The sequence below is a fragment of the Anopheles funestus genome, chromosome 3RL (genome assembly GCF_943734845.2).
Source record: "Anopheles funestus chromosome 3RL, idAnoFuneDA-416_04, whole genome shotgun sequence".
Classification (NCBI taxonomy): Eukaryota; Metazoa; Arthropoda; class Insecta; order Diptera; family Culicidae; genus Anopheles; species Anopheles funestus.
Genome location: NC_064599.1, coordinates 68889269 through 68912195, shown reverse-complemented (window position 1 = coordinate 68912195; position 22927 = coordinate 68889269). Strand labels below are relative to the sequence as shown.

At 41.5% G+C, this 22927-nt stretch overlaps 4 protein-coding genes across 5 annotated transcripts; 1 reads left to right on the top strand and 3 right to left on the bottom strand.

Annotated features, from left to right (window-relative positions):
* Positions 1-15121: 15121 nt before the first annotated feature.
* Positions 15122-17845, bottom strand: LOC125768645 (glycosyltransferase 25 family member). The gene is made up of 5 exons (XM_049436627.1): positions 17352-17845; positions 17053-17281; positions 16452-16984; positions 16187-16390; positions 15122-16123 (listed from the first exon to the last, which is right to left on the bottom strand). The coding sequence occupies exons 1-5, from the start codon at positions 17582-17584 to the stop codon at positions 15400-15402; spliced, it is 1923 nt and encodes a 640-aa protein (XP_049292584.1). The 5' UTR covers positions 17585-17845; the 3' UTR covers positions 15122-15399.
* Positions 17846-17915: 70 nt separating this feature from the next.
* On the bottom strand, positions 17916-19036 carry LOC125768664 (uncharacterized protein C16orf52 homolog A). Its single transcript, XM_049436665.1, has 3 exons — positions 18778-19036; positions 18502-18714; positions 17916-18422 (listed from the first exon to the last, which is right to left on the bottom strand). Exons 1-3 carry the CDS (start codon positions 18878-18880, stop codon positions 18235-18237), a joined length of 504 nt encoding a protein of 167 aa, XP_049292622.1. The 5' UTR covers positions 18881-19036; the 3' UTR covers positions 17916-18234.
* A 241-nt stretch (positions 19037-19277) lies between these two features.
* Positions 19278-22065, top strand: LOC125768651 (uncharacterized). Of its 2 annotated transcripts, none has more exons than XM_049436636.1 (2): positions 19278-20986; positions 21069-22065. In XM_049436636.1, exons 1-2 carry the CDS (start codon positions 19511-19513, stop codon positions 21240-21242), a joined length of 1650 nt encoding a protein of 549 aa, XP_049292593.1. In that variant the 5' UTR covers positions 19278-19510; the 3' UTR covers positions 21243-22065. The 2 variants fall into 2 exon arrangements, with proteins under 2 accessions (XP_049292593.1, XP_049292592.1); XM_049436635.1 differs by having other exon boundaries at positions 19280-20986; positions 21066-22065.
* On the bottom strand, positions 21870-22910 carry LOC125768665 (H/ACA ribonucleoprotein complex subunit 2-like protein). The gene is made up of 3 exons (XM_049436666.1): positions 22634-22910; positions 22491-22563; positions 21870-22407 (listed from the first exon to the last, which is right to left on the bottom strand). Exons 1-3 carry the CDS (start codon positions 22797-22799, stop codon positions 22176-22178), a joined length of 471 nt encoding a protein of 156 aa, XP_049292623.1. The 5' UTR covers positions 22800-22910; the 3' UTR covers positions 21870-22175.
* Between the last annotated feature and the right edge of the window lie 17 nt (positions 22911-22927).

Genomic DNA, 22927 nt, shown 5'->3' with positions numbered 1-22927 from the left:
ATACAACTAACCACAGTCGCACCCCAAAGCCACAGGAGTAAACATAAATTCTTAAGGTTATGTTGTTCTTTTTTTTCTCCAGCTCAATACTCACCACTGCTTCAGCATTGATCGATCGACTCAATCGTCCGCATCGGGCTGGAACCTGCACGCCGTGCAGAGTGACTTGAGATATTCGATTTTGAATTTTATGATTAAGTCGTAAAACTTCATAGCTGAACCTTGAGCCCGGTTCTACCCGGTTTGGCCTGAGGTTGTACCCTTCGCGTTCAGCGCGCTTAATGAAGTGCACTTTCAAGAGAACCGTTCGCCGGTAATAATGTTGTGGAATGTAAAAGAAAAAATTGAAAACTTTACAAGAATTTTTCTTCTCGGATCTTTCGCCAACATAATAAGAAAATTAAATAGAGAACAATACTAAAGGCAATAGCATGATTTTTTTTGAAAACAGTAATACTACTTAAGAACATTTGAGAGACAGTTTTCTAGCAAAAATTTTCCGATTGTTTTTTTCTTAAAATATGATTGTTTATTTACTCACAAATGTTCAAATTCGTTCAAAGTTAAAAGAAATGCAAAAACACTTTCCACGAGTGAAAACACCAACAACGCCATCAACAAAGCACCACAAAATCAGCCGTTTCAAATGGCTTATACCCGCCAGAACTGAGCAACAGCCAAAAAACACGCAACAATGGCTAGAAACATAAACCTTCACGACTTGGTAATGCTGTTACAACAGGTCCCACCGGGATGGTACCGAACACGAACCGAACATGTTCCCTTTAAAACAGAAGCCTTTTTCATCTCCCATCCCACTGCTGACTCATACACGGACACATTCCGAACCGGATTTAAGCACGCGAAAAACAAAAAAATGGTTCCCCTGCTAAGAAGTGTAATAAATTAGAAGCTTTATGTGCATCTTGCAAGCGCACATCCCAAACGTACGCAAGAAATGGTTTGGAGATGATGGGAAACTTTCGCTTCCGTTTGCCCTTTTTTTTGGTCCGTGTCCCCCATGGAAAAAGAAGATGACCAGATGAAGGGGGTGAGATGAGAGTAGAAAACATGATGCGTGATGTGTGTCTGCTGCACTTGTTTGTGCATTCACACAGTACTAACATTCGTGACGTCCCTCCGTTGGTCGCCCTCCTGCCGTGTTCCGATTCCGAGCTGTACCTTTCCAAGGATGAGATTTAACACTTCGGGGTTTTTAGCTAAATGCCCGATGGGTGGTCATCGGTCGGTGTCGGTTCATTAGTTGGGTTATGGGTACAAGCTTTATTTCTCCCGCAGTAGTTACCGATTTGATTGCACATTATTCCGCATGCAACAGGGAACGGTGGAAGTTTGTTGCAACTACCAGTTTGCATATGATGGGAGATTTGTATGCAATGGAAACTTTTGTTGTTAGCTTTATACATTTGCCTGGTAGTTTCATGTTACGTAGAAAGCATTACAAACTTATGTCCATAAATTTTGCTTATTAAGAATAATTAGCAGTGGATAAAAGACTTGCATAAATGGAAAACTTGTTGCTTAGAAAGGAATTTAAATGTTTAATTTGATCGAAATTCAATACTTTCGAAAGTTGACTCTCAATACATGAAAAGTTTTCTCATAACTGAATATCTATAATTTTTTTTAGTTACATAAACTACTTTTTTATTTCATATTTTTGCATAGTTCTTTTTGCAAATTGGGTACTTTTAGAAAATTCCTAAAATATTCCTAAATATTTACAATATTTAAATGTTCCTAAAATTATTAAAATATTCCTAACGAAAAACGACCTTTTTGACTTTCACCGGTGACGTTACTGCGATGCACTTTGTGCCACTAGGTGTACCACCCACTGCCAGGATGTGCATTACTAACCATCCCTTTGCCAACCCTTACACCACCACTAACCACATGACAAATAGGTCACATTGGCACACCCCATGTAGGGGCGGCTGGACTTGTCCTAGATTGGCGTACGAACACCAAGTCCTGTCCAAGGTTAGGACATTCCACTAACCCATCTTCAAACTTCCAGTGCTCTGCCCTGGTGGTTCGTTTTGTTACGATACGATTTGCCAGTTTGAATGCTGTGTTCACTGTTTTTTTTGTATTTTAAATAGTACCTCCAGCGAGAGAAAGAAATTGTTAAAAGCGGGCGGGATAGCACGAAAAAACAACAAAACAACACAGTGACGCTGCTATCACGAACATGAAAATGCATCGACCAGTTACGAGGCTACCCTGTACAAGGACGAAACCCGTTCATCATACTGCTGACTGCCTTTGTTTACATACACTTATATTTTATACCCATTTTAGCGTAAACTTTTTCGTACGTGCTTCGGTGAAACCACTGGCACATACTTTGTGATGTACATAGTTTATAGCTAAGTCATCAAACGGAATATGTCAATATGTTTTTGATAATAAATTTTGCAACGCTGTTCTAGAATAGAATGTTCTAATTCTTTAAAGAAAACCATATTACTTTGTTTAAAAAAATCATTCCTTTTGAATTATTCACAACACCGACACAACTACAGGGTTAAACGATTTAATTCGGACTGACTCTACACACAATTTCCCGCCAAGCGTACTTGATTTTCTAATAACAGCATGTTTTTTAAATACGAAATCGGAATTTGAAACTAGGAGCAATTGATTTTAATAGATCATTTTCTGAAAGCCTCTAGTTTATAACTAGCCCTATAGAGTGATATTAGCCGTTACATTCTTTCAATTTGATGGTTGTACGTGTCACAAGCGGAAAGATGTACTAAAAATATGTTTTATAAATTATATTTTAATTTAAAAACTATTTTTTGCAAAACTAGAATAAAAAATTACAAACAAAAAGTGCTCACATAGGAATAACAGCTCATTCAAATCATATACCAATCAATCTTTCACAGGAGGAGTTATAAACTTGCAAATTAAATGTCAGTTGATATCAAATGCTCCTAGTCAAATATCGAATTCAAGTATATAAAAAAGCGTTCTGCTAGCCAAAAATCACGTGTGAAGAGCAGGAAAAAGTGTGGAGCCTGTCCGCACTAAATCAAAAAAAACCTGTAAAGCTTTACAAATGTACGAATTTAGAGTCCATTTAGAATCCACAAAATATCGATTTCGTCTTTACTTTGTTTTTACGAAGGAAACAAAATTCCATTTCAACCCCTAAAAATTCCACTTCAACTTGAAAAAAAAACAAGAAAAGATTAAAACTTTTCAATTTCATCAGAAAACCCCTGTATAGTAATTTTTCAAATAATACAAAAATACAGAAGAAGAAATAAATACAAATAAAATTATTAATTTGGTAATGCAAATTTGAAATGACAGTTAACGAATGGTAATACACGTAACTAAACACCCATTTCCGGTTGCATTGTAATCCGATCCGCATATCAACCGAAACTTTCTCAATCTCAATCTCGATGTCAAATTAACAAGTTACGTCGATATGCATTTAAAGCATCCGATTTACTCCCTCCCTGTTTCCTCGCTCAATCAAGAAAACTGCACTGTCGAACGTCCTTGACGCTGGCTCTATCGATGTCCCTGGAACGCACTCCACTCTGCGCACGACAAACCGAATGCAAAAATAGGAGCAAAAAAGCAACAATTCTAATACACTACTTTGACACAAAACTTTCCCCATTCTAGCACCAAACCAACCATTAGCCTTGTTCCTGTTAGCTAACTAGTCGTTAACATTTCGTACCATGTTTCAGCACACTCCACTTCCGACCAGATGCACTCGGAACGATTCCCATCGCGCTGTCCATAAAATATCATCAAAGTTTAAGTCATCCCATCATAGCTTCTCCGCCTGCTGGTCGGTTCCATTTTCCACGAATGGTTGCACTTTCCATTCAAGAAACGGGCAGGAACGCACTCCTTTGTGCGAAAGGTTGCGGGTGTTCCATTTATTTGTGCACTGATTACCATCAGGATTCGACTGAAGTTTGCTCGCGCACAAATCTGGAACACAATCGAAATGGAATCGCGCGGAAATGGGAACTGTAGCACGACGGTTTTTGCTAAGTAGCTACACAAAGTGATAATGGGATACGGTTGATCCGTCGACGATAAATCCAATCGACAACATGGATGTAGGATCTTTGTTAACAGAAACCCAACGCAATGTCCTTCGTACTTTGTGACACTGCAGGTCGGACTTTGAAGAACTAATTTGTGTTTCGTGTCGAAGAGATATTGAGAGTGAAATGGTACGTAGCACAATGTAGCAAATAAAAAATTTATTTTATTACACATTCAATCAAAATAACGAGCATTTTGCAGGGTTTTTTCAGATATTAGGAAAAACCCTAGGAATAGTAAAAATAAAGCAAATGACAGCTCAACGGCCTCAAATGACAATACAAAAGCAACAGACATAATACAAACACAACACATTATAGTGTAATTGCCGCAGTTAACAAAAATTGAAATAGGATCATGGGGAATTATTTCATTCTATTTTGGTGTTTATCTGTCAAAAAGGGTTCTTGGAAATTTGACAGATAACCGTCTTATGCCCCTATAACAATAGCACATAACACATTTTATCAATTCAAAACATGAATTCCATTAATTACTTTATACATAAATTCGAATTTAATATTCTATAAAACATGATTACGGCAATGAACTGTCATATTCAAAATAAACAAAAAAAATAAAAAAAGTAATTTGACAGATCAGCAACATGTGAGTTGACAGACCATTCCACAATTTACAACTAGTTGTGTAATATCATGTGCTACAAATGTACTATCATTTGCTACGTTCGCATTATTTTTTAAACTCTTGTCAAATTCTTACGTTATTCTTACATCTTAAACCCTGTATTGTACACTACGCTTTCAGACAGTACAATTCATAAATTTGTATATAACTATTTATTAGTCATTGTTATCAATTTTAATAAAATCGGGAAATTTTATTTATTTTAATTTAATATTTCCGGCATTTAACTCTATTGTCAGCCTCAAAAGGCTGAATATTCCTGACTTACAATTGTTACGAAAAAATTGAAAACTTCAAATTAAAGCGTGCGAGCATGATTAATCGTAATCATCAAACCGATAATCAAGTAATAAAGGCGCAAGCAATTTAAAACCGTTCCTCCTATTGATGGTGAGCGTGCAAACCAGTCAAGTAATTCGATCCACAACAAATTCCATCCACACTTCAAACAACCACCAACCAGCAAAGACAGAACATTTCAAACACATCCGTGGCACGGTTCGCTGGTGTGGAGTATCTTTACGAGCGGTACTTCGCTTCCCATTGCCTTCCGTTCTCGAAAGCCCAATCAAATTCCAGACAGGCTTATGGCCTCCCTGTTTGCCCGGGGTCGCATCTCACGCATTCGCCACCACTCGCTGTCTCGTGTTCTCAATCGTGGTTATCCTTTTAAATTCCGAATGACGACAACTCAGCAGACAGGCCGTTGCCCTTCGATGTTGTAAAAAGAAACAAAATTCTTGCCCAAGGATGAACGGAAGGACGAAACACGCATTGGCAGAGCCGTAGAATGGCAGAAGCGTCGAAAATTGTGTGGAAGAATAAAGTTCTCTGATACGGGTTTTGTTATTTTCTTTTTGCTGTACGACAGGTGTCTAAAATTCTTGCATAAATTATCTACTGGAGGGTATGCAAAAAGAAAGCTTTTTTCGTTTATGTTTAGTTTCCTAATTGTTTAATTAGTTTTTAAACAGAACAGTTTGTTAGAAACAAAGATAAATTTACTTATAAATAAGAATATATGTTCAGTTTTTAAAAACATTAAAAAAAACAATTGACCTTTTTAGTTTTATTTAACAATCGCTCACCCTTCTAAAAATTACCAATTACGTTAAGTAACGCATATAAATATCTGGTATAAAATAAAATACTACCCATCCGGTATTGTGCAGTAATAAAAATAACCAACCAACCGAAATCGAACGAAAATGCCACAACGAACAGTGCGCCGACTGTTTCCAGACGAATCAGGAAGAAGATTTTTGCGGAAATCCACGCTCGTCCGTACGAAAAATCGAGCCAAGGTGCGGAAAATTCAGCGTGACAACCGCGAGAGGCCGGATATGCGAGAGAGCGAAAATGGGCAGCAAAATATCGCCCAGCGTCTGGCCCGAATTGGTCCAATGAACCTGCGACCTCTAGTCAAGGACGTCTTGGGCCAGACAAAGCCATCCTTATGGAAATAATAATAACAACAGCAGCGCCGTATTTCCTTCCTTGTTTCCAAAAACCCAACAAACCCACCCGTTTTCCGCAGCGCTAGAAAACGAAAGGAACCATTTAAGGTGGAAAGCTCGGGTAAAGCGGCCAACAAAAAAAAAGAAAAGCTCCCTCTCCTGTAAGGATGGAGCTGGTTCTTCTGCTCAGACAGATGGTGGAAATCGAAAAGTCGTCAGATATTGCCAAAAATTGAGAACAAACCTTCACTTTTGCTCAACTAGCTTGACGTGCACGAAAGCTCATCGAAAGCTTCGCAAAGAAAGAGTTCTTATAGGCCGAAACGGGGGAAGGGGAACGCCATCCGTACGGCAAGAACTCACCTGCATTCGCACAAAGTTTCGCCTAATCAAGACGAACGAGTACGGCCGCTCGTTTCGACACTGTGCCAAGGACGACAGAGAGTGCTTACCCCATTATCCTGACCGGAGAGCATGAGTTCCGTCTGGGAGCTGTTGTCCTGGCGTGCTGCGTTCTGTTGTGACGGGTTAGGCAAAGATTCTGAGAACGCTAGCGAACTGCGTCAGTTTTCATCTCCCACACATGAAGAAAGAAAAACAAATCCAAATATGCACCCCTGTACCATTGTACAAACTCCTGACAAGTTCCGCACCTCATATTACGCTCATTCTCTCTCTCTTTGCGCAAGGATTCATGAATTTATCTAACAGCCGTGACCACGTTATGCCCGTGGACAGAACTTTATACAATTCACCAACGTGATGGGGTCAAGGACGTTTGAATATCAGACAAATGCAAAGGAATGTTAAGTAACAATAGGTGGAATGCAATCAAAGACGTTACTCAAAACAATCCACACCACATTATATATATTATGAAAATAATATTGCATAAACAATTGGGAATAAAACAAAAAATACAATATGATGTTGAAATAAATAACCTCCACTTGTCCTTCATCTGCTACTACTATACATAAGCATCCATCAAGATATGATTCCATTTCGCAAAACCTTTCATAACAAAACGTAAGTCCTTCAAAGTGCGTACAATTCATACGAGCTCTGTGTGTTGAGCGATAAACACTCACAACATTACGTCCCTTTACCAATGACCGTTCATCCGCAGAAAGGAGAAGAATGGCAATCATGCGGCAAAGTAAGATGTCAACCATTTATCATAGTCAAAAGTGCCCCTTACACACTAGCTCCAGATTACGGCATACGCCGAGTGTAAGTAAGCACCGGATGATCAACTGAGTGAACGAAATTACGTTGAGTACGCTAACTTTACGTAACGAGCTACAGCCGGCTAGGTTTCGGGATCAACGAAAACGAAACGTAGAAAAGCACTTTGTTAGAATAACAGAAAAGTTCTGGGCGAAGCAAAGAGTTGACCTTTTTTGTTGAGGACGAAACTTTCGGGAGATACTAACCAACAACACAACAAAAATAACGTTAAGTGCTTGAAGAAACAAACGTTATCAGAAGAGACAGAAGTTTTTAAGGATTAAAAATCATCCAAAGAAAAAAAAATCATACTAAGGTGTTTGAAATTTTGTAAAAATATAATTACAAGAAATCAATAAAGTGTAAAGCTAGACTACTGTAGAGCAAGGTCTACAACATTCCAAGATTCATAATATCCGTATCAAAAATGTCTAAAACTGAAAAACTTTGCAGCTTGCTTTTATTGTACATCAGAAGGAATGTAAACTGTTAATAATGCTTGAATACTCTACGAATGTGAGTCTTGGACTATGCTAACGGAAGACACCGGGCGCTAAGGACAACGGGTGCAAAGGAATATCTTTGGCGGTGTGTGCGAGCAAGGCGTGTGGAGAAGGAAAATGAACCACGAGCTAGCCGAGCTAGTGATCGGTCATACAATTCATGTCATGGCTCAACCCGGAGTGGAGTGGAACGACTCCGACCCGTAGGTGCAGCGGGTTCGGGTCGATCCATAAATATAAGTAGTTTTAGTAGTTCCGATCCGAACTCTCTCTCACGGGTCGGAAATATGATAGCTTGCACCTGCTGGACCTACTGAACCTACTTCGACCTGATTCCGATCCGAACTCTCTGCACCGCAGGGTCGGAGTCGCTTATGGTAGCTTGCACCTACCGGAATCGTTGCACCTACTGGTCCTATTACTACTACTTGTATCTACTGGTCGACCCGAACCGGTTTGGGTCACTTATGGATAGCTCCGACCTGGTAAGTTCGGGTCAACCTGTCCATCACTAGTACAGATATCCTGACGGTTATCAAAGCCGGAACTGGGGCTAGGACACTTGAGGAGGATGCCGGACTCATGCCCCACCAGGAAGGTGCTTGTTAGCGACCCGATCAGCACGAGACGTAGAAGAGCACAGTGAACTCGTTGACTGGATCAGGTGGAGACGAACCTGTCAGAGATCGGATGCAGCCATGGAAGGAGAACTGCAGCTCTAAACGGAAATATAAAAGACATGACGACTTGTTCATGTCTTTTAGACGTACTCAACCCTGAGCAGGCCAAAAAGAATGCCTTGTTGGCTCAACAACCCTTAAGATCATGTCGGCCATTTCTGGCTTATTAGACGTATTTTACCACGTAGCCAGATAGTCTTTCCCTGCTACTGGGCTACGGTCCGGGTGGGATTTGATACCCGGTACTGAGGTGTGGAACCGGCGCCATTTATGTTACCACAAACATAGAAATGATTGAATTGATTTGATTTGAATGATTTGATATATATTAACTGAAACTCTTTATTTCACAGGATTACTCAAGGATGTATGTACAGTGCGCGACAAAACAATAAGACCACTGAAATCAAAACTTTGTCTTAACATGCTGCTCGAATACATTTCCATATTATACTGCTAATCTGGAATACAGAAGTATTATTTGGCTACTTTGGATTGCCAGTTGGTATGGGCAGCTAGCAGTGGATAAGCGGAAAAAAATTCAAAACGCATACAGAAACACTAATGTAAAATATCATAGATCAACAAAGATAGGTGGTCTTATTGTTTTATCCTTCACTGTACATTGATTAATACATCATACAAAAAAAAGGATGAATGACAATTTCTACGGTCAATCAACCAGACCACGAAAACTATCAACTAACGCAATGGCAGAAAAAATGCGAAGGATATGTAAAAAATAAACTATTGCGAGGTAAGAGAATACCAACGGTACCGATATGCAGAAGGCTGTGGTTCGAGGGGTAACATGCTACGACCCTGTCCCGAACCTACACCAACATTCATTTCGAACCATTTTTAGCATTTATATTGTTTATCGTTCCTTCGTTCTCTGCCCCCTATTCTTGTTCGTAGTCGCCCCTTGCTTGTGCGCCTTTCCCCACACAACGGCCGAGAATGGCGAATTATTATTACATTTTTTTTCTGCTGTTGCGTGCCTGCATTCTTCCATACATTCCGCTCCATTTAGCACTTTTCGGGGTTCCTTTTTCATGCTCATTTGCTTTCTACTGTTCTTACCGCTGGTTAAAAAAAAGGTGAAATAGAGCTTCCAACAAGTGAACACTTTACCGAGCAAGGGGTATTGTTTTCATTCGCTTATGCTCTAGTTTTTAATTGTTTCTCACGCTTTACACTTCTTGATGCAGAGGGTGCGTGTATAATCCTAGGTACAAAATCGAACTCCACCATACAACAGTTTTTTTCTATTTATTATGGAGTTCAAGTGTCAAGTTAATTTCTAACACCATTACGAACTAATTAGGCACGTACAACAAAAAATACATTCCATCCCTTAAGCACACTGACAAATAGTTAACCTTTGGAGTAAGAAGTTATGACCTCAACAATAAAATTCTACAACAAAATCTAGAAATACTCTTTGTATCACAATAAATAAAAAAACAACTACTTATATTACTATACCTTTTGCCGGTGCCGGAAAATCCTGCACAGTGACGTCCATTGCCCCAGGGCGTATGTACGGTGAAAATGCATCCCTTCGTATGCTCTCACACATACTACCATAAAGCCGATTTAGGCATTGCGATGCATGACCTCGAAAGTGTTCAAAGACTACATAGGAAACCTTATTTACTTTTTTATCCATTGTATGACGCACATTCCCTGGGCTGCAGATGCAATGCAATGCAAAAATAAAACCATTTTACATTTCACCAGGCGGCTCCACCAACATTTTCCTAATTCGTTTATTTTTAATGTTTTAGAAAAAAATAATCAATTCATTCTAAAATAGGAAAAATTAGATAAATATCTTTTACTAGTGTATACATCGCAAGTTTTGGAAATGATTAATGAGCAACACCCTATATTATCCATCGATTTTATCGTATCAAAAGTTGTCGCAGGTTCTACCTTATTTACTTAATGATTAATCTAGTGTATGTAAAAAATATTTCAATCTCCACCGTCATTTTTTTTTGATGTACCATCTACCTAAACGAATTTTGTTTGAAAGTTTTTTTTAATATTTCACGCTATCAATATTTTTTTTGGAAATAAAAATTGTAAGAAAGCCGCACCTTTTCCAAACCAATCGATAACCTAACTACATTTGAAGGCAGCTTGCTTCCACCGTACACAAATAGGGTCAACAGTCGGGTCAGTATCCATCGTAACCTGGCTGCACCGTATGCTGCACGTGAACCGAACGCCTTACCGAGAGGACGACCTTGCGACGATGAGCTCTCGCTCGCTCTCGCCCCAAAAACGGGACACTCCTGTTCACACCAACAGTACGACACCACATTGGTTGCAATGGAATGCGCGCAAGGACATTCCACTGAAATCATGAAAAACCCACCTCCGAGCGGTAGATGAAGCGAGAGATAATGAGAAAACTAAGCAACAGAGACAAAACACGGCGAAAGTTCATACCGATGCTAAAAACGTGACCTAAGTTTTTACTATTATTTCCTCTCACCCCCCACTCCTTCCCTATTTTTTGTTGTACATATTTTTGTTTTATGTAATACATTAAACGAACACCCAACAAGTGCAAAGTCCCTAATGCGATGAATAAGGCAGTTTTCGACGAATTTTTGTCGAAAGGTTAATGTAGCCATTCTTGGGTTTGCCTTAAGGTTATCGATCAATCCAGCAGTGAGATGCCAAAGTATTGGGATTTTCCTTAAATCTGAGTTAATCGAATTTCATTTCTCGGAAGTAAGTACATCTTGAAGTTTTTCTGACATTAAACAAAAATGCAGTTAGTTACGTGTGGTAGAAGATTTTCTTAAAAAAATAGTTGTCAAGATAATACTATTATAATATTTAGTATATTATTAGTTAAACAAAGTCCTTTAAAAAAAATAATGAAATTGTTGTCCCAAAACATAGAATAATCTCGCCGTTTTCTCAACCTCCAGAAGAAAACTTTGACCAGTAACAATGACCCAACAAATTCGGAAATAGATTTTGTTTCCATCACCGGTCCCGTATGTTCAATGATCTCGCGTCGCAAAAATTGAACCTCGCGAGGCATTGCCCTAGGTCAGGAACCGTAGGCAAATGTCATCGATCGATCCGGGCCGGTTCGGGGCGTGGTGATGCAACCCATTACGATATGCCATATGCCCGAAACATAACACCATACACGGATTTTGTTTTGGTACATAAAGCAGAAGAGAGAGACAATGCGGAAAGCAACGAACTGGGAAGCCGTAAGGACAACGATCTACAAGAATGCTTCCTGCCAAGGAGAGAAAAGAGATCTTCAAAGGTACCCTCTTTCCAGCGAGATAAAATGGAAAAGAATTGTCTCGTACATAAAATGTGCTTCAAATTGTCGAAAAGTAAAATGTGTAGCTAAAGAAAGCTAACGAAAATATAAAAAATGCATCCCAAAAATGCAAACAATCAACGTTCTGTTTGCACGACAGGGACAAAACGTTTCATAGGAAAATATGCGGAATGAGCCGAAACGATACCCAGCGAATGACTGCCACTTTCAAAGCAGGAAATTGAAAGTGATTTTTTTTTGTTGGTGTTATATGCCCCAAACCGGCCCCATTACTGCAACTGCGCGTTTTCAATAATGCAGTCCTTGCAAAACACACACCCTGAACCACACATACCAATGCAGAATTTCATAATATTCACTCAAATGGTGCTGCAGCAGTCATAGCGCAAATTCAATTGTATTAGATAGCAGAATCAGGGGTTTCTGCCCTTTGCATCTGCCACCTCTCTCTTAATGTCCTCGCGGCTGCAAATGCAAGCAATGGAATGCACCACCGGAAGAGACACGACGATATGCGTGTATGTGTGCACGTATGTGGGTAGTAGTATTTCCGTACACCGTCGTGGAGGTCGAGCACAAATCGATGATACTACCACCATCGGGGCTTGGAACCGGACAGGATTCAAGTTCATTGCCTTTCCAGGATGAAAATAGAAAACTCGGAAAATGCATCCCTCGGTTGTCTCTCTTCCGCACACTGACACACACACACAAACACACACACGAATACTGTTTTCTTTCCCGGAGGAAGCAAAATTTGGCGATTGAAAGCGCGCCGGCGCGAGTCCCAACCAAACACAGATGCATTTTCCACGGCTCAGCAAAAAAGCGAATTCCTTCTCCGGGAATGCATGGCAGACGAATGGCGATGCAGTGCAAACACTTTGCAATGTGTGAAGTAATAAGAACAAGGGTGAAAGTGAGAAACTATAATTGCGTCATTAGAAATGGTACATTGTTCTCACCATGGAAGTAACGTCCCATTGGCTCAACGTATCTGCAAATGTTTCTTTTTTATGAAATCTGATAAAAGTGATTTTAATATTTGATCTTTCATGTCTATACTTCACGGTGGAATAATTTTATTATGGCAAACTAAAGTTATAAAATAAGTAAAATTATAGCATCACGGTGGGAACAATGAGACGTCATCTATTGTGAGTCCTCACAGCAAGTCATATGCTTATAACAATGTAAATAATGTTACAGCTTATCATCAGCCCACTTTTTAAGCAATCTTCACCCAGTTCTGACCGGACATTGAATTCGCGCGATAACCAAAAATTCATTGAACTCGTAGCGCTACTACAATTATCTAATCAATCCAAACCGGTTCAACTCGGCGCCGCTCCAGTTCTCTCCACGCGTGAAATCGTGCGTTTGAGTTTTGTTTACATCATTATCGAATAATTGTTTATCGCTTATCGCACGTGCTTTGTGTACAATGATACTGTACTACACGCGTATTTTATGGCACAAAAGCCTTTAGATGTATATGAAAACTTGTTGTTAAAAATAGAACATATTTAACATTGCAATAATTTTTTTGGCATAATTTTTAAACAGAAAATACTTACCATTAATGTAGATATTTTTTACAATACAAAGGAAAACGTTCCGCAGCACACCCTTCAGCATTAATTTCCTTCGGATTCGGAACTGTTTATCACCGCCCCGAATCGTATTTCCTGTCTAATCTTCAACGAAATGTTGCATTCCTTTTGTATGAAGTTTAAAATGTCTTTTTTTGAGAGGGAAATTGCACACAATCGTTAACACGATTTTTGAGAAGCAAAATGCATTAGCAAAAAGCTTCCATTAAAAAAAAACGCAAAAGAACGAATATACGCACGAAGTACAAGATTATTACCATGGAAACCACGCACGTCGTTCACCGTGTGCCTTTCTTCTTCGTCGGACAACAATATGCTGACTATTCTTGATTTCTTGCTAAATTGATGAAATGTAATCTATTTGCCTTTCCTTTAAGTGCCGAACACACAAAAACTTATCAACAATTCACATAATTTCACGCTCTTTCTGCTCGATTTGAAAGAACGCACGTAAGCACCACACAACATCATTACAGCACGCGCGCATTACCAATCGCACAAACGAAACAACACCATTTGAGGGCTTTGATTTCGAACGACAACAAAACATCACTTTGATAAAACTTTTTTACCGAATCGGAGAATCAGTATTTCCCTGACACCGATTAGCGAGTGAATGCACTTACGAACGTGGTACCAACTACACGCCACTGTTCGGTCAGTTTTATGCTTCTCCTTATGTTTTTATGCGTTTTTTAAAGCGCATTCAATCGCGCATTCTTCCCGAAACTGGTGGAAAGAAATGGGCCTGCAGTTGTGCGCATAAAAAGGGATCCGGAAGAGGAGGGAGCGTAAGCGCTGATTTGACATTTGGTTTGTTGTTACGCCGCGCTAGTTGACAGGGAATATTTTTACTTCTTCTAATTTCCTGCTATTTTAAAAATCCGTATCCCAACCTGTACATATCCCACGGTGGTTTTTACTTCGCATAGAGCTAGGCAGGGAAGAAAGTAAAACATACAAGACAGGGGGCGAAAAAAAACAACACTCCCTTCTACGCGCACGCACACATCCACAGCTTACGCACACGCTTGACCGCGGGTTACGCGATTCCATTCACAACTGCGTTTTTTTTCGTTTTTAGCTCCCTTCTCACAACTATAGTGAGACAAACGACGGCACATTTTGGCACAATTGTGTGATTGCGGATGTAAGGAAATGGAGGCAATCCCCGTTTGTTATTTTATTTTTACCTAACACACATTACACCGGGAATGGGCACACGTACTGCACCGCCATACACATGCACGGTTCACACTACACGAGGGACACAAACACAGACGAGCGTTCAAAACAATTAAACAGCTCCCGTGTGGTTCACAAACACGAATGGAATGTTTTGACAGGCTGAGAAAAATCTGCCATACGCACACACACACACACACATGCACACACGCGCATAAACGCCAAAATACTCGACATTTCCAAATGCAGGGTTTGGCAAGCCGGAACGAAAGTTCATATTTTAAATAATGTTTTTTTGAAATAGCCGTTTACCGTAGTGAGGAGCTATTTTTCGGAACATTCAGTAACGATAATTTCTCGCAAAAGCGGATCTAATTATAAGAATGCAGGTTTATTAAAAATAACTGTTTAATGTATTCAGAACATATTCCATCTAAAAGGGAAAACTGATACGTAATGGCAATGTTAATGGCTAGTTTCCGTGGCTAACCCTTATCTTCCTAATATCGATATAAGGCACATTAATATTATCGCAATTCTACCCATCTACGATTCGAGTACGAGTTGGTTCCATCTTTTTGGTATAGTGGGTACAGAACATTCGTATCTGTCCATTGTTGAACGATTACACATGACGCCAACAGAACGCTATAGCTCACTGCGTCTATTCTTTGTCTCCAGATCGTGCTCGCCCTGTCCGATACCGGAATCGGCCAACAAAGCCGGTGCGTTCGGTAACTGTTCTTTATCGCCTTTCTTTGGTTCGCTGGGTTGAATTTGTGCACCGTCGCGTGTATCGTTGTTAACCAGCCCGGTACCACCCTTGCCGGTACCAATCGTCGGTAACGTCCCATCGATTCGGGCCGAATCTTCCGTATCAGATATGTACCCATCATCTCCGGTGTAGTGCGTCGGATAAAGCAGCAAAGGTGCTGCACTCCACGCATTTAACGTACGATCACGGAAATGGCCCGCCCAGCTATCGTTCGGATGATTATCGAACATGATCGGTAGGTACTCATCCACCGGAAGCAATTTTCCAAGTGGTTGCTCGCGTAGCAATTTCTTCGCACCCTCGAGCGAAATGATGTACCCAAGCGTCCAGTAGGAATATCCCGCCTTGACCAAATACTCCGATCCTTCGATCCATTTTTCATCCTCTTCCTGTAACCTTTTCCTTCCGAAATAGATCAAATCCCAACCACCGATGCGACGTGCATCGGCCAGCACGCCGTAAGCCCGACGCCGGAAGAACGGTTCGAACCGAATGTCGTCCTCCAGCACGAGCACTTCCTGTTGGTTAAGCCGAACCATTCGCTCCCAGATGTTGTAATGACTGAGGAAGCAACCAATTTCTCCCATCGTCATCGGGCTGGAAAGACAGAAAAAATATTAGAAAGAAACGAAAGCCGAAACGAACGATCTTACAACGAACCGCTTGTGGAATGGATCGGCATAACCGGGCAAGAAGCGTATACCCATATCATGCACTTTCTTATCGCTTAACTGCTTCCCATCGACGGCCGGAAAGTGTTCCACGTCCAGACCGAGCAGATCGAAGTGCTTCAACATTTTCATTCGCCTCTCCGTACGCCGGTCCAAATTGATCATATAGATGTGGGATAGGGAAAGTTTGTCTCTGCAAAATACGAAAACCTCTTATGTATAGGACAATAGACAGAAATTAAACGTTTCATTACTTTGGAACATCGGGAACGAATCTACTCAAGTCCTGCTTTAGCTTCAACTCCCCATACTCATTCACGATGTAACTCAGCACATTGGTCAACTGTTCCAAGTCTTTTCCCTCCACGGTTTCACCCGCTTCCAGCGGCACCATAATGTATCCGTAAAGCAGTTCATTACACACGTACATCGGTATCCCTGAGTAGTTTGCTGACATGGCAAAGATTATAATATCATCCACCGGACCATCGTACCGTCCGGATGGAAGGTTTTTACGTTCAAACGTAAGCTGACGAGTTTGGGATATGGTAAGGCTAACCAGCACAGCAGTATGAACCATCGGCACAGGCCACTGGCCAACTTGATCGTAGTTTAGAATTTTTTTATAATCATCCGTCCGCTGGTAGTAGTAGTCCGTCGTCATACCACACCAAAAGTTCGAATATAATCCATCGGACACCAGCATAGGTGCAACGATCGGTAGCTTCCGATCGATCAGGTTGTTCAGTGTATTGCTGTTCGTCAGGAACACATCCGCATCGAGAAACTACGGAAAAGAGAAAAGAACATGATTTGATGTTCGGCGCCAGAGAAACTGTTCCACATTAAACTTACGAATATAAAATCTGCCCACATGGTCCGGGCAGTTTGTAGTGCTTCCTGTTTCAAGCGAATCACATCACTAAACCGTTCCTCGTTCCAGTGAGTGTTGGTTTTCTCACTTTCCCGTTTGCCTTGTTCGGTACGGTACTTGAAATCTACACTGTGATACATCGACGAGGTTCTTTTCAACCATGCTTTGGTAATTTCGATGCTGCGATCCTCATTATGATCGGATCTTATCCTTCAAAATTAAAAAAAACACAAATTATTAAACTATCAATAACATGCATACCATCCGTTTCGAAGCTTACCACAGCGACATCCGATCTTTCGGATAGTCAAGTTCTTCCAAATACGAATAAAAGTATGGCAACGTGTGCGCTTTGTTCCGTACTAATACCGCCACCATTACGGTAGGAAGTTGCTCCGTAAGCGCTATCTGATCGCAGCGAACGATTGTCGTCGTCAGCACTAGCAGCAGCAGCAGCATCATCATCACGAAGCCCCGAAAAGCAACATCACAGCATCGAAACAAGGAACACATGTTGGCGTTCGTACGTGTGTAAATAACATTAACAGAAAACTTAACAATCACTAGCCCGGCCTGCAGAACACCGTCCACCTTTCCTGGCTCATATCAACTTCCGTTTCCGCTGCAACGCGAATGAAGCAGATGAGTTTTCCGATCGGTCTTTACGGTATCGCGCACGCACACTCGAACACAGCAGATGAACAAAACAAGCTGCGGCAAACGTCAAATTGCCCTTCGACAGTGTATTATGCTTCTGGTCTGTACCTAAAGGGGGTGATATTTTATGCTGGTTTGTTTATGTTTTCCATGCAACACCAACACACGTACACGCAGCACATAGATGTAAGGTGTAAAAAATAAATATCGCACAGCAATTTTATTTCTCACTAATACAATACGAACTCATTAGCTTATCTTAACTAAATAATATCCTAGTTCGCTATTAGAAATACAGCTTTTTTTCTTTTCTCTTTTGGTTGATTAGTCAGCCTATAAACCTATCGTTCAATTCCATCACTAGGAAATCAAGAAGTATGATCAATCGATTCAATATTCAAGCACTGGAGAGGGGAGACATTAATACAGCATAATTATGAGATTCATCGGTATGCGTTCGAAGCTTTCGTCGCCGTCGGACCGTCGCTGCTGGTGCTGCTTGCAGCTTAAAACTGTGGCAGACACACCTTCTCTGCAAACAGCTCCGATATAACCGTGATCCACAGAGCCAGAACAAACATTATGTACGATATTCCAACTTGATGTGAATGTGGCAAATGGTACGGTTGGCCACCTATTTCATCGATGTGAAATCCGAGGGGGAATATTACTGCCGCAAGACAAAACAGCACCACTGCGGAAGGAATGTCAAAAAGGCGGTTATGGTGGTTTTGATTTCCGAAAGATTTTTTTCGCCCCCTTGCCATACTCACTTGCCGTGAAGCCGACCCACCGTGCATAGGGAATCACATTACGGTCCCAGTTGCTAGATGCCAGCAGAATAATGGTAGTGGTGATGCAAATACAACCCACGAAAATGCATATCAGTGCAAAGAACCATTCCGGTTGCAGTTCCGGTGTAAAGCACACCTGCGGCCTATTATAGAGTGTCATACATGTCCACATCAATCCCAAGCGCGTTTCGCCTGTAAGCGGAAGGAAAGATAATCAGCTTTTTTTGCTATTTTCGTTATGACGCATTGCTTTACCTCCAACACTGGTCACAATCCAGTCGGGCATCGCCAAGCTGACGATAGCGCACACATCCGCCGCCATAAACAGACCCGCACTGATTGTAGTTAACTTGTCCATCTTCAGCACGTTATGTAGAACACTGCTTTTGTTTCAAAAATGTAATAAAGTGACGATTTAAGTACACATCTCCTGCCTTCTGCTCCGCTTGGCCAATGCAGAAAATCAAGAGTATGAAAACGAGATTGTTTATGTTTTGGAGAAAATGTCAATTGAAGTTTTTTTTTCATTTTCATTCTAGCTACTGTTGTAAGGCTTTGCGACAAGGTGTTAAAATTGCGCATTAAATTATGAAATGAAATAATTAACATAATTAAGCAATCAATAACGTGTTACAATACATACAATGCGTGTTTTTTTTAAATAAAATGTAGTTAATATGTTTTTTTCAATAACATTTTCTTTGAACTACTTTCCGGCGTTTGCTGAACCATTCACAGTTCAGCAGCATCAGTTTTTGCAACGAAAAGTAAACAAACTGTCAATATACCTACTGTCGGAATTTTCATCACAATTTGTTTTTGTGTTCCCGTCTGGTGTGAATCCTTTTTTGGGATTTCAAACATTTACCGGCAACGGTAGTCAAAATGGCCTATTGGTCCGGTTGGAGGTGTCCCGTACATTGTAGTCCTCAGTAGTGCGTGTGGATTTAGTTTGTGATAAAACCAGAACCAGACCAAATAACCCAACATGAGCGATTTAGATGACCCGCTGTCCGGGCAGCAACAGCAGCAACAACAGCAGCCTCCAACACAAACCACACCACGCAGTTCCCTCGGTTCGGGTGCGCTTTCGTACAGCAATTCCTCCATCTCACCGTCGACAAGTTCGAGCAGCTCCGGTTCGGCCAAATCCGCCGTCAGCGAGTGCCTGGGCGCCTGGCTAAACTATCTGCAGATTATGAACAATCTGTGTGCGGCCGGTTACCGGCTAGCACAAACGATTGCCGCACTCGAACCATGGGCGTACTTTGAACAACCGAATTCCACCGCCGGCGGTGGCCCATCGTCCGGAGGAAGCAATCCGTCGGGTGGACCCTCCCCGCCACAGTCACAGCAGCAGACGGGGCCCCAAATACCGCAGCTTCCCTTCACAACATCGCAGATCCCATCACATATGGCCTTTCAGTTCATTACCGCCTGGGATGAACTGGCTCGGGCCTCCGTTATGGCAACGAGCACGGTGAAATCGCATATCGTCAGCGTGCTGCAGGACTTCAAAACGCAACCGCTGGCCACAGTAGAGCAGGAAAGCGAACTGCTACATATCAAGGAATACAATCAGCTTATTCTGCAGGACAATGCACAAACGATGATCAATCTACAGCATCAGTTCTGTGTCGCTTCGTGTGATGCGTTTGCGCAGCTGATGTGCTGCTACCAGTGCCAGACACAGGTGGGATTTCCGCACGATCCAGATTGCCCGATGGTACAGCATCCGATGTCGGCTGCAGCAACAATTGCACGTACCGGCGGTGCAACAGACCAACGCTCCCAAACGCCATCGCCCCACTTTGGCATGAAGATGCAGGAAAACGCCCGACTGTACGATCGAACGGGATCGATCTCGACGCAGGGTTCCTCCTCCGATCACGGCACAACGGCATATGAACAAACGCGTGGTCCTTCCCCGCACGATATCCGTGGACCGAGTCCAATTCAGGGCTATTTGGATAACATACGCGGACCACTTCCAAACCCTGGGCATCTATCGGGCATGAAAGCGCCTTTCTATCGGGGATCGCGATCTCCATTAAATTTCCCACTCTTCACGCTAAATGGACAGCGACGCTGGTCGGAAGCGGCGGCAGGGGAGGTAAATTCCGAGGCCGCACTAGATCCCGAAAGCCAAATGCGCCGCTGGTCAATGCCTTGGGAAGCGAAAGCAGATAAATCCACCGTACACTGGAACCAAACGCGCCTGATGCCGATCTCGAAGCTTGCCGTACCTGCTTCCGGTCCGGGACCGACACCCAAATCTTCGCTGGGCGATCGTAGCCAAAGCACAACGCCCGACTCGACCTGGCATTCGTCAATCACCAGCCAGGATGGGCTGGTGGAAGCGATACAATTACTCTCCTGTAGACCAATTCATCGAATGCAACCGATGATGATGATGGCACCGCCCAACATTGGGCCACCGTTTGTCGAGGAACCATCCGGGATGGTAAGCGGGAAGAAAGAAAATGACCATTTTAATCATCTTAATGGGAGTAATGTTTACTTTTATCTTTCTCCTACGACAGCAGCAACAAGAATCTCACAATCCACCCGGGCTGTACGGTATCTGGACGCAACAGAATCCTCCCAGTGCCATCTTGCGTCAGGCAACAGCGGGCACAATGCAGCAGGACCGAATGATTCCGCTAATGAACTATATTCGTGAGCAGGATTCATCCATTGACGAAAATCCACCAAACTAACTCAGCGCATTATTGCTAGTAATGAACAAAACGGTACTACCGTGTTATTAATCCACTACCAGGCAACAGGTAAAGTATTCCATAAGGTTCATTAGGAAGACACATCAAACCAAAGCATCATAGTTCATACCAAAACTCTTTTAAGACGGATATTGGAATGCAAATTTTATACACAAAAGCAAACCAAAAAGTAACAAAAACCCCCACCGGGGATGATATTTCGTACCCGAATTTCTCACTTACCAGTCGTTTAATTGTACTCATATATTTAGATACGTAAAATGATATTCTACACACACACACATACGGAAGAAAAATGTCCTTGAGGCATCGTTCGTATTCAATCATGACAGAAGAACAAAGAATGGAACGTTCACGCATACACATTATACACGCGCGGTATAACGCGCATTTGAATGTTAGGACTAACTGCAATTCGAACTGAATTCCCTATTATACAATGCGTACTGTTTACGTGTTCCTTAGGCGGTTTCGATAGTGAAAAATTTACTTAAAAACACGCGTGTTCCTTTTCGATTCACAATTCCTCCCATCTTCGTTATTTAAATTGGTCATTAAAGTGGTTCACGAATTTAGCTAATATGTGCATAAAAGAAAAATTAAACATTAGTAGTTACGTGGAAGGTTTATTGGTTTTCTGTACTAGACAAATTTATGTGGACTAATGTTCGGTGTTTATAATAGTAACACAACTTATAATAAATCTGGCTGTCCGACGAAAACAACAATATTCTATTTCATTTTAGATTTTCATCATCGAAAACCTGTTTTTCAATGCAATTCATAAATTGAATTCAACTGTAGATTAAAAAGAGATGATAAAATTCTTTTCGCTTCTCGCAATCCTCAAACCTTGGGATTACCAGTTAAAACTATAAAATGGTGCTTGGCGTATTTCCTTAGACCGGCTGCTCATGAAGGAATGGGAAGGGTTGAGAGTTCTACCTTTAGTTTGTCGTACGATTCCTGATAGTCGGGATGCTCGCGAATCAGCATCGCTACCGTGCCGCGCTTCACACCCATCGCTGCACCAAGATCCTTACGGCTGGGCATGTAGCAGTATGGGATATTCTTTTCCTCGCATACTGCCGGCAGGTGGCACATGATTTCGATCGGTGTCACATCACCAGCGAAAACAACCAGTCTGTACGAGAGTAAAAGAAACCGCCGCGAAACGTTACGTTTAATGAGCCGTATTCATTGCACGGAAAAGAATCAGCCACTTACCCTGTTTCTCCCTTGCGCAGGCGAATTTGTACATCCTTCAGACCGTTGCGAAGGAAGTTTTTCTGTTTCGATGCTACAAAAACATTAAGCAAGGGAATGTTAAGCTCAGACCCAGTTCTACTTTCAACCGTAAAATCACTCACCTTTTTCAATTAATTTGTGTATCTTTTTCGTCAGCTTTTTGGACGCCATCGGCTGTGCGATTGCGCTTGCATTGCGGACCTTATCATCGTACGAATCTTCCTCCTTAACAGTCGAAACATCGACATCTTCAACTGTGTCGACTTTTTCGGTCTTCACTTTACCCATTGCGTATAGTTTAATTGGTAAAAGTAGCACAAAAGTTAAATATATTTAAATATACAACCCGGCGTTAGTTTCCCGCACGTGTTTGGCCCGCGATGGTATGGTTTTTGACAGCAAAACAAGCTCATTCT

Bases quoted from the DNA above. Each gene is read 5' to 3' on its own strand.
- LOC125768645 (XM_049436627.1), bottom strand. From the start codon at position 17,584: ATGTGTTCCTTGTTTCGATGCTGTGATGTTGCTTTTCGGGGCTTCGTG. The intron at 16,985-17,052 runs GTAAGTTTAATG...TCTTTTCCGTAG, and splicing joins TGTGGGCAGATTTTATATTC to TTTCTCGATGCGGATGTGTT. The intron at 16,391-16,451 runs GTAATGAAACGT...CGTATTTTGCAG, and splicing joins TTCGTTCCCGATGTTCCAAA to AGACAAACTTTCCCTATCCC.
- LOC125768651 (XM_049436635.1), top strand. From the start codon at position 19,511: ATGAGCGATTTAGATGACCCGCTGTCCGGGCAGCAACAGCAGCAACAA. The intron at 20,987-21,065 runs GTAAGCGGGAAG...CTCCTACGACAG, and splicing joins TCGAGGAACCATCCGGGATG to CAGCAACAAGAATCTCACAA.
- LOC125768664 (XM_049436665.1), bottom strand. From the start codon at position 18,880: ATGGACAAGTTAACTACAATCAGTGCGGGTCTGTTTATGGCGGCGGAT. The intron at 18,715-18,777 runs GTAAAGCAATGC...TTCCGCTTACAG, and splicing joins GATTGTGACCAGTGTTGGAG to GCGAAACGCGCTTGGGATTG. The intron at 18,423-18,501 runs GTGAGTATGGCA...TTCCTTCCGCAG, and splicing joins GTGGGTCGGCTTCACGGCAA to TGGTGCTGTTTTGTCTTGCG.
- LOC125768665 (XM_049436666.1), bottom strand. From the start codon at position 22,799: ATGGGTAAAGTGAAGACCGAAAAAGTCGACACAGTTGAAGATGTCGAT. The intron at 22,564-22,633 runs GTGAGTGATTTT...ATGTTTTTGTAG, and splicing joins ACACAAATTAATTGAAAAAG to CATCGAAACAGAAAAACTTC. The intron at 22,408-22,490 runs GTAAGTGGCTGA...ACTCTCGTACAG, and splicing joins CTGCGCAAGGGAGAAACAGG to ACTGGTTGTTTTCGCTGGTG.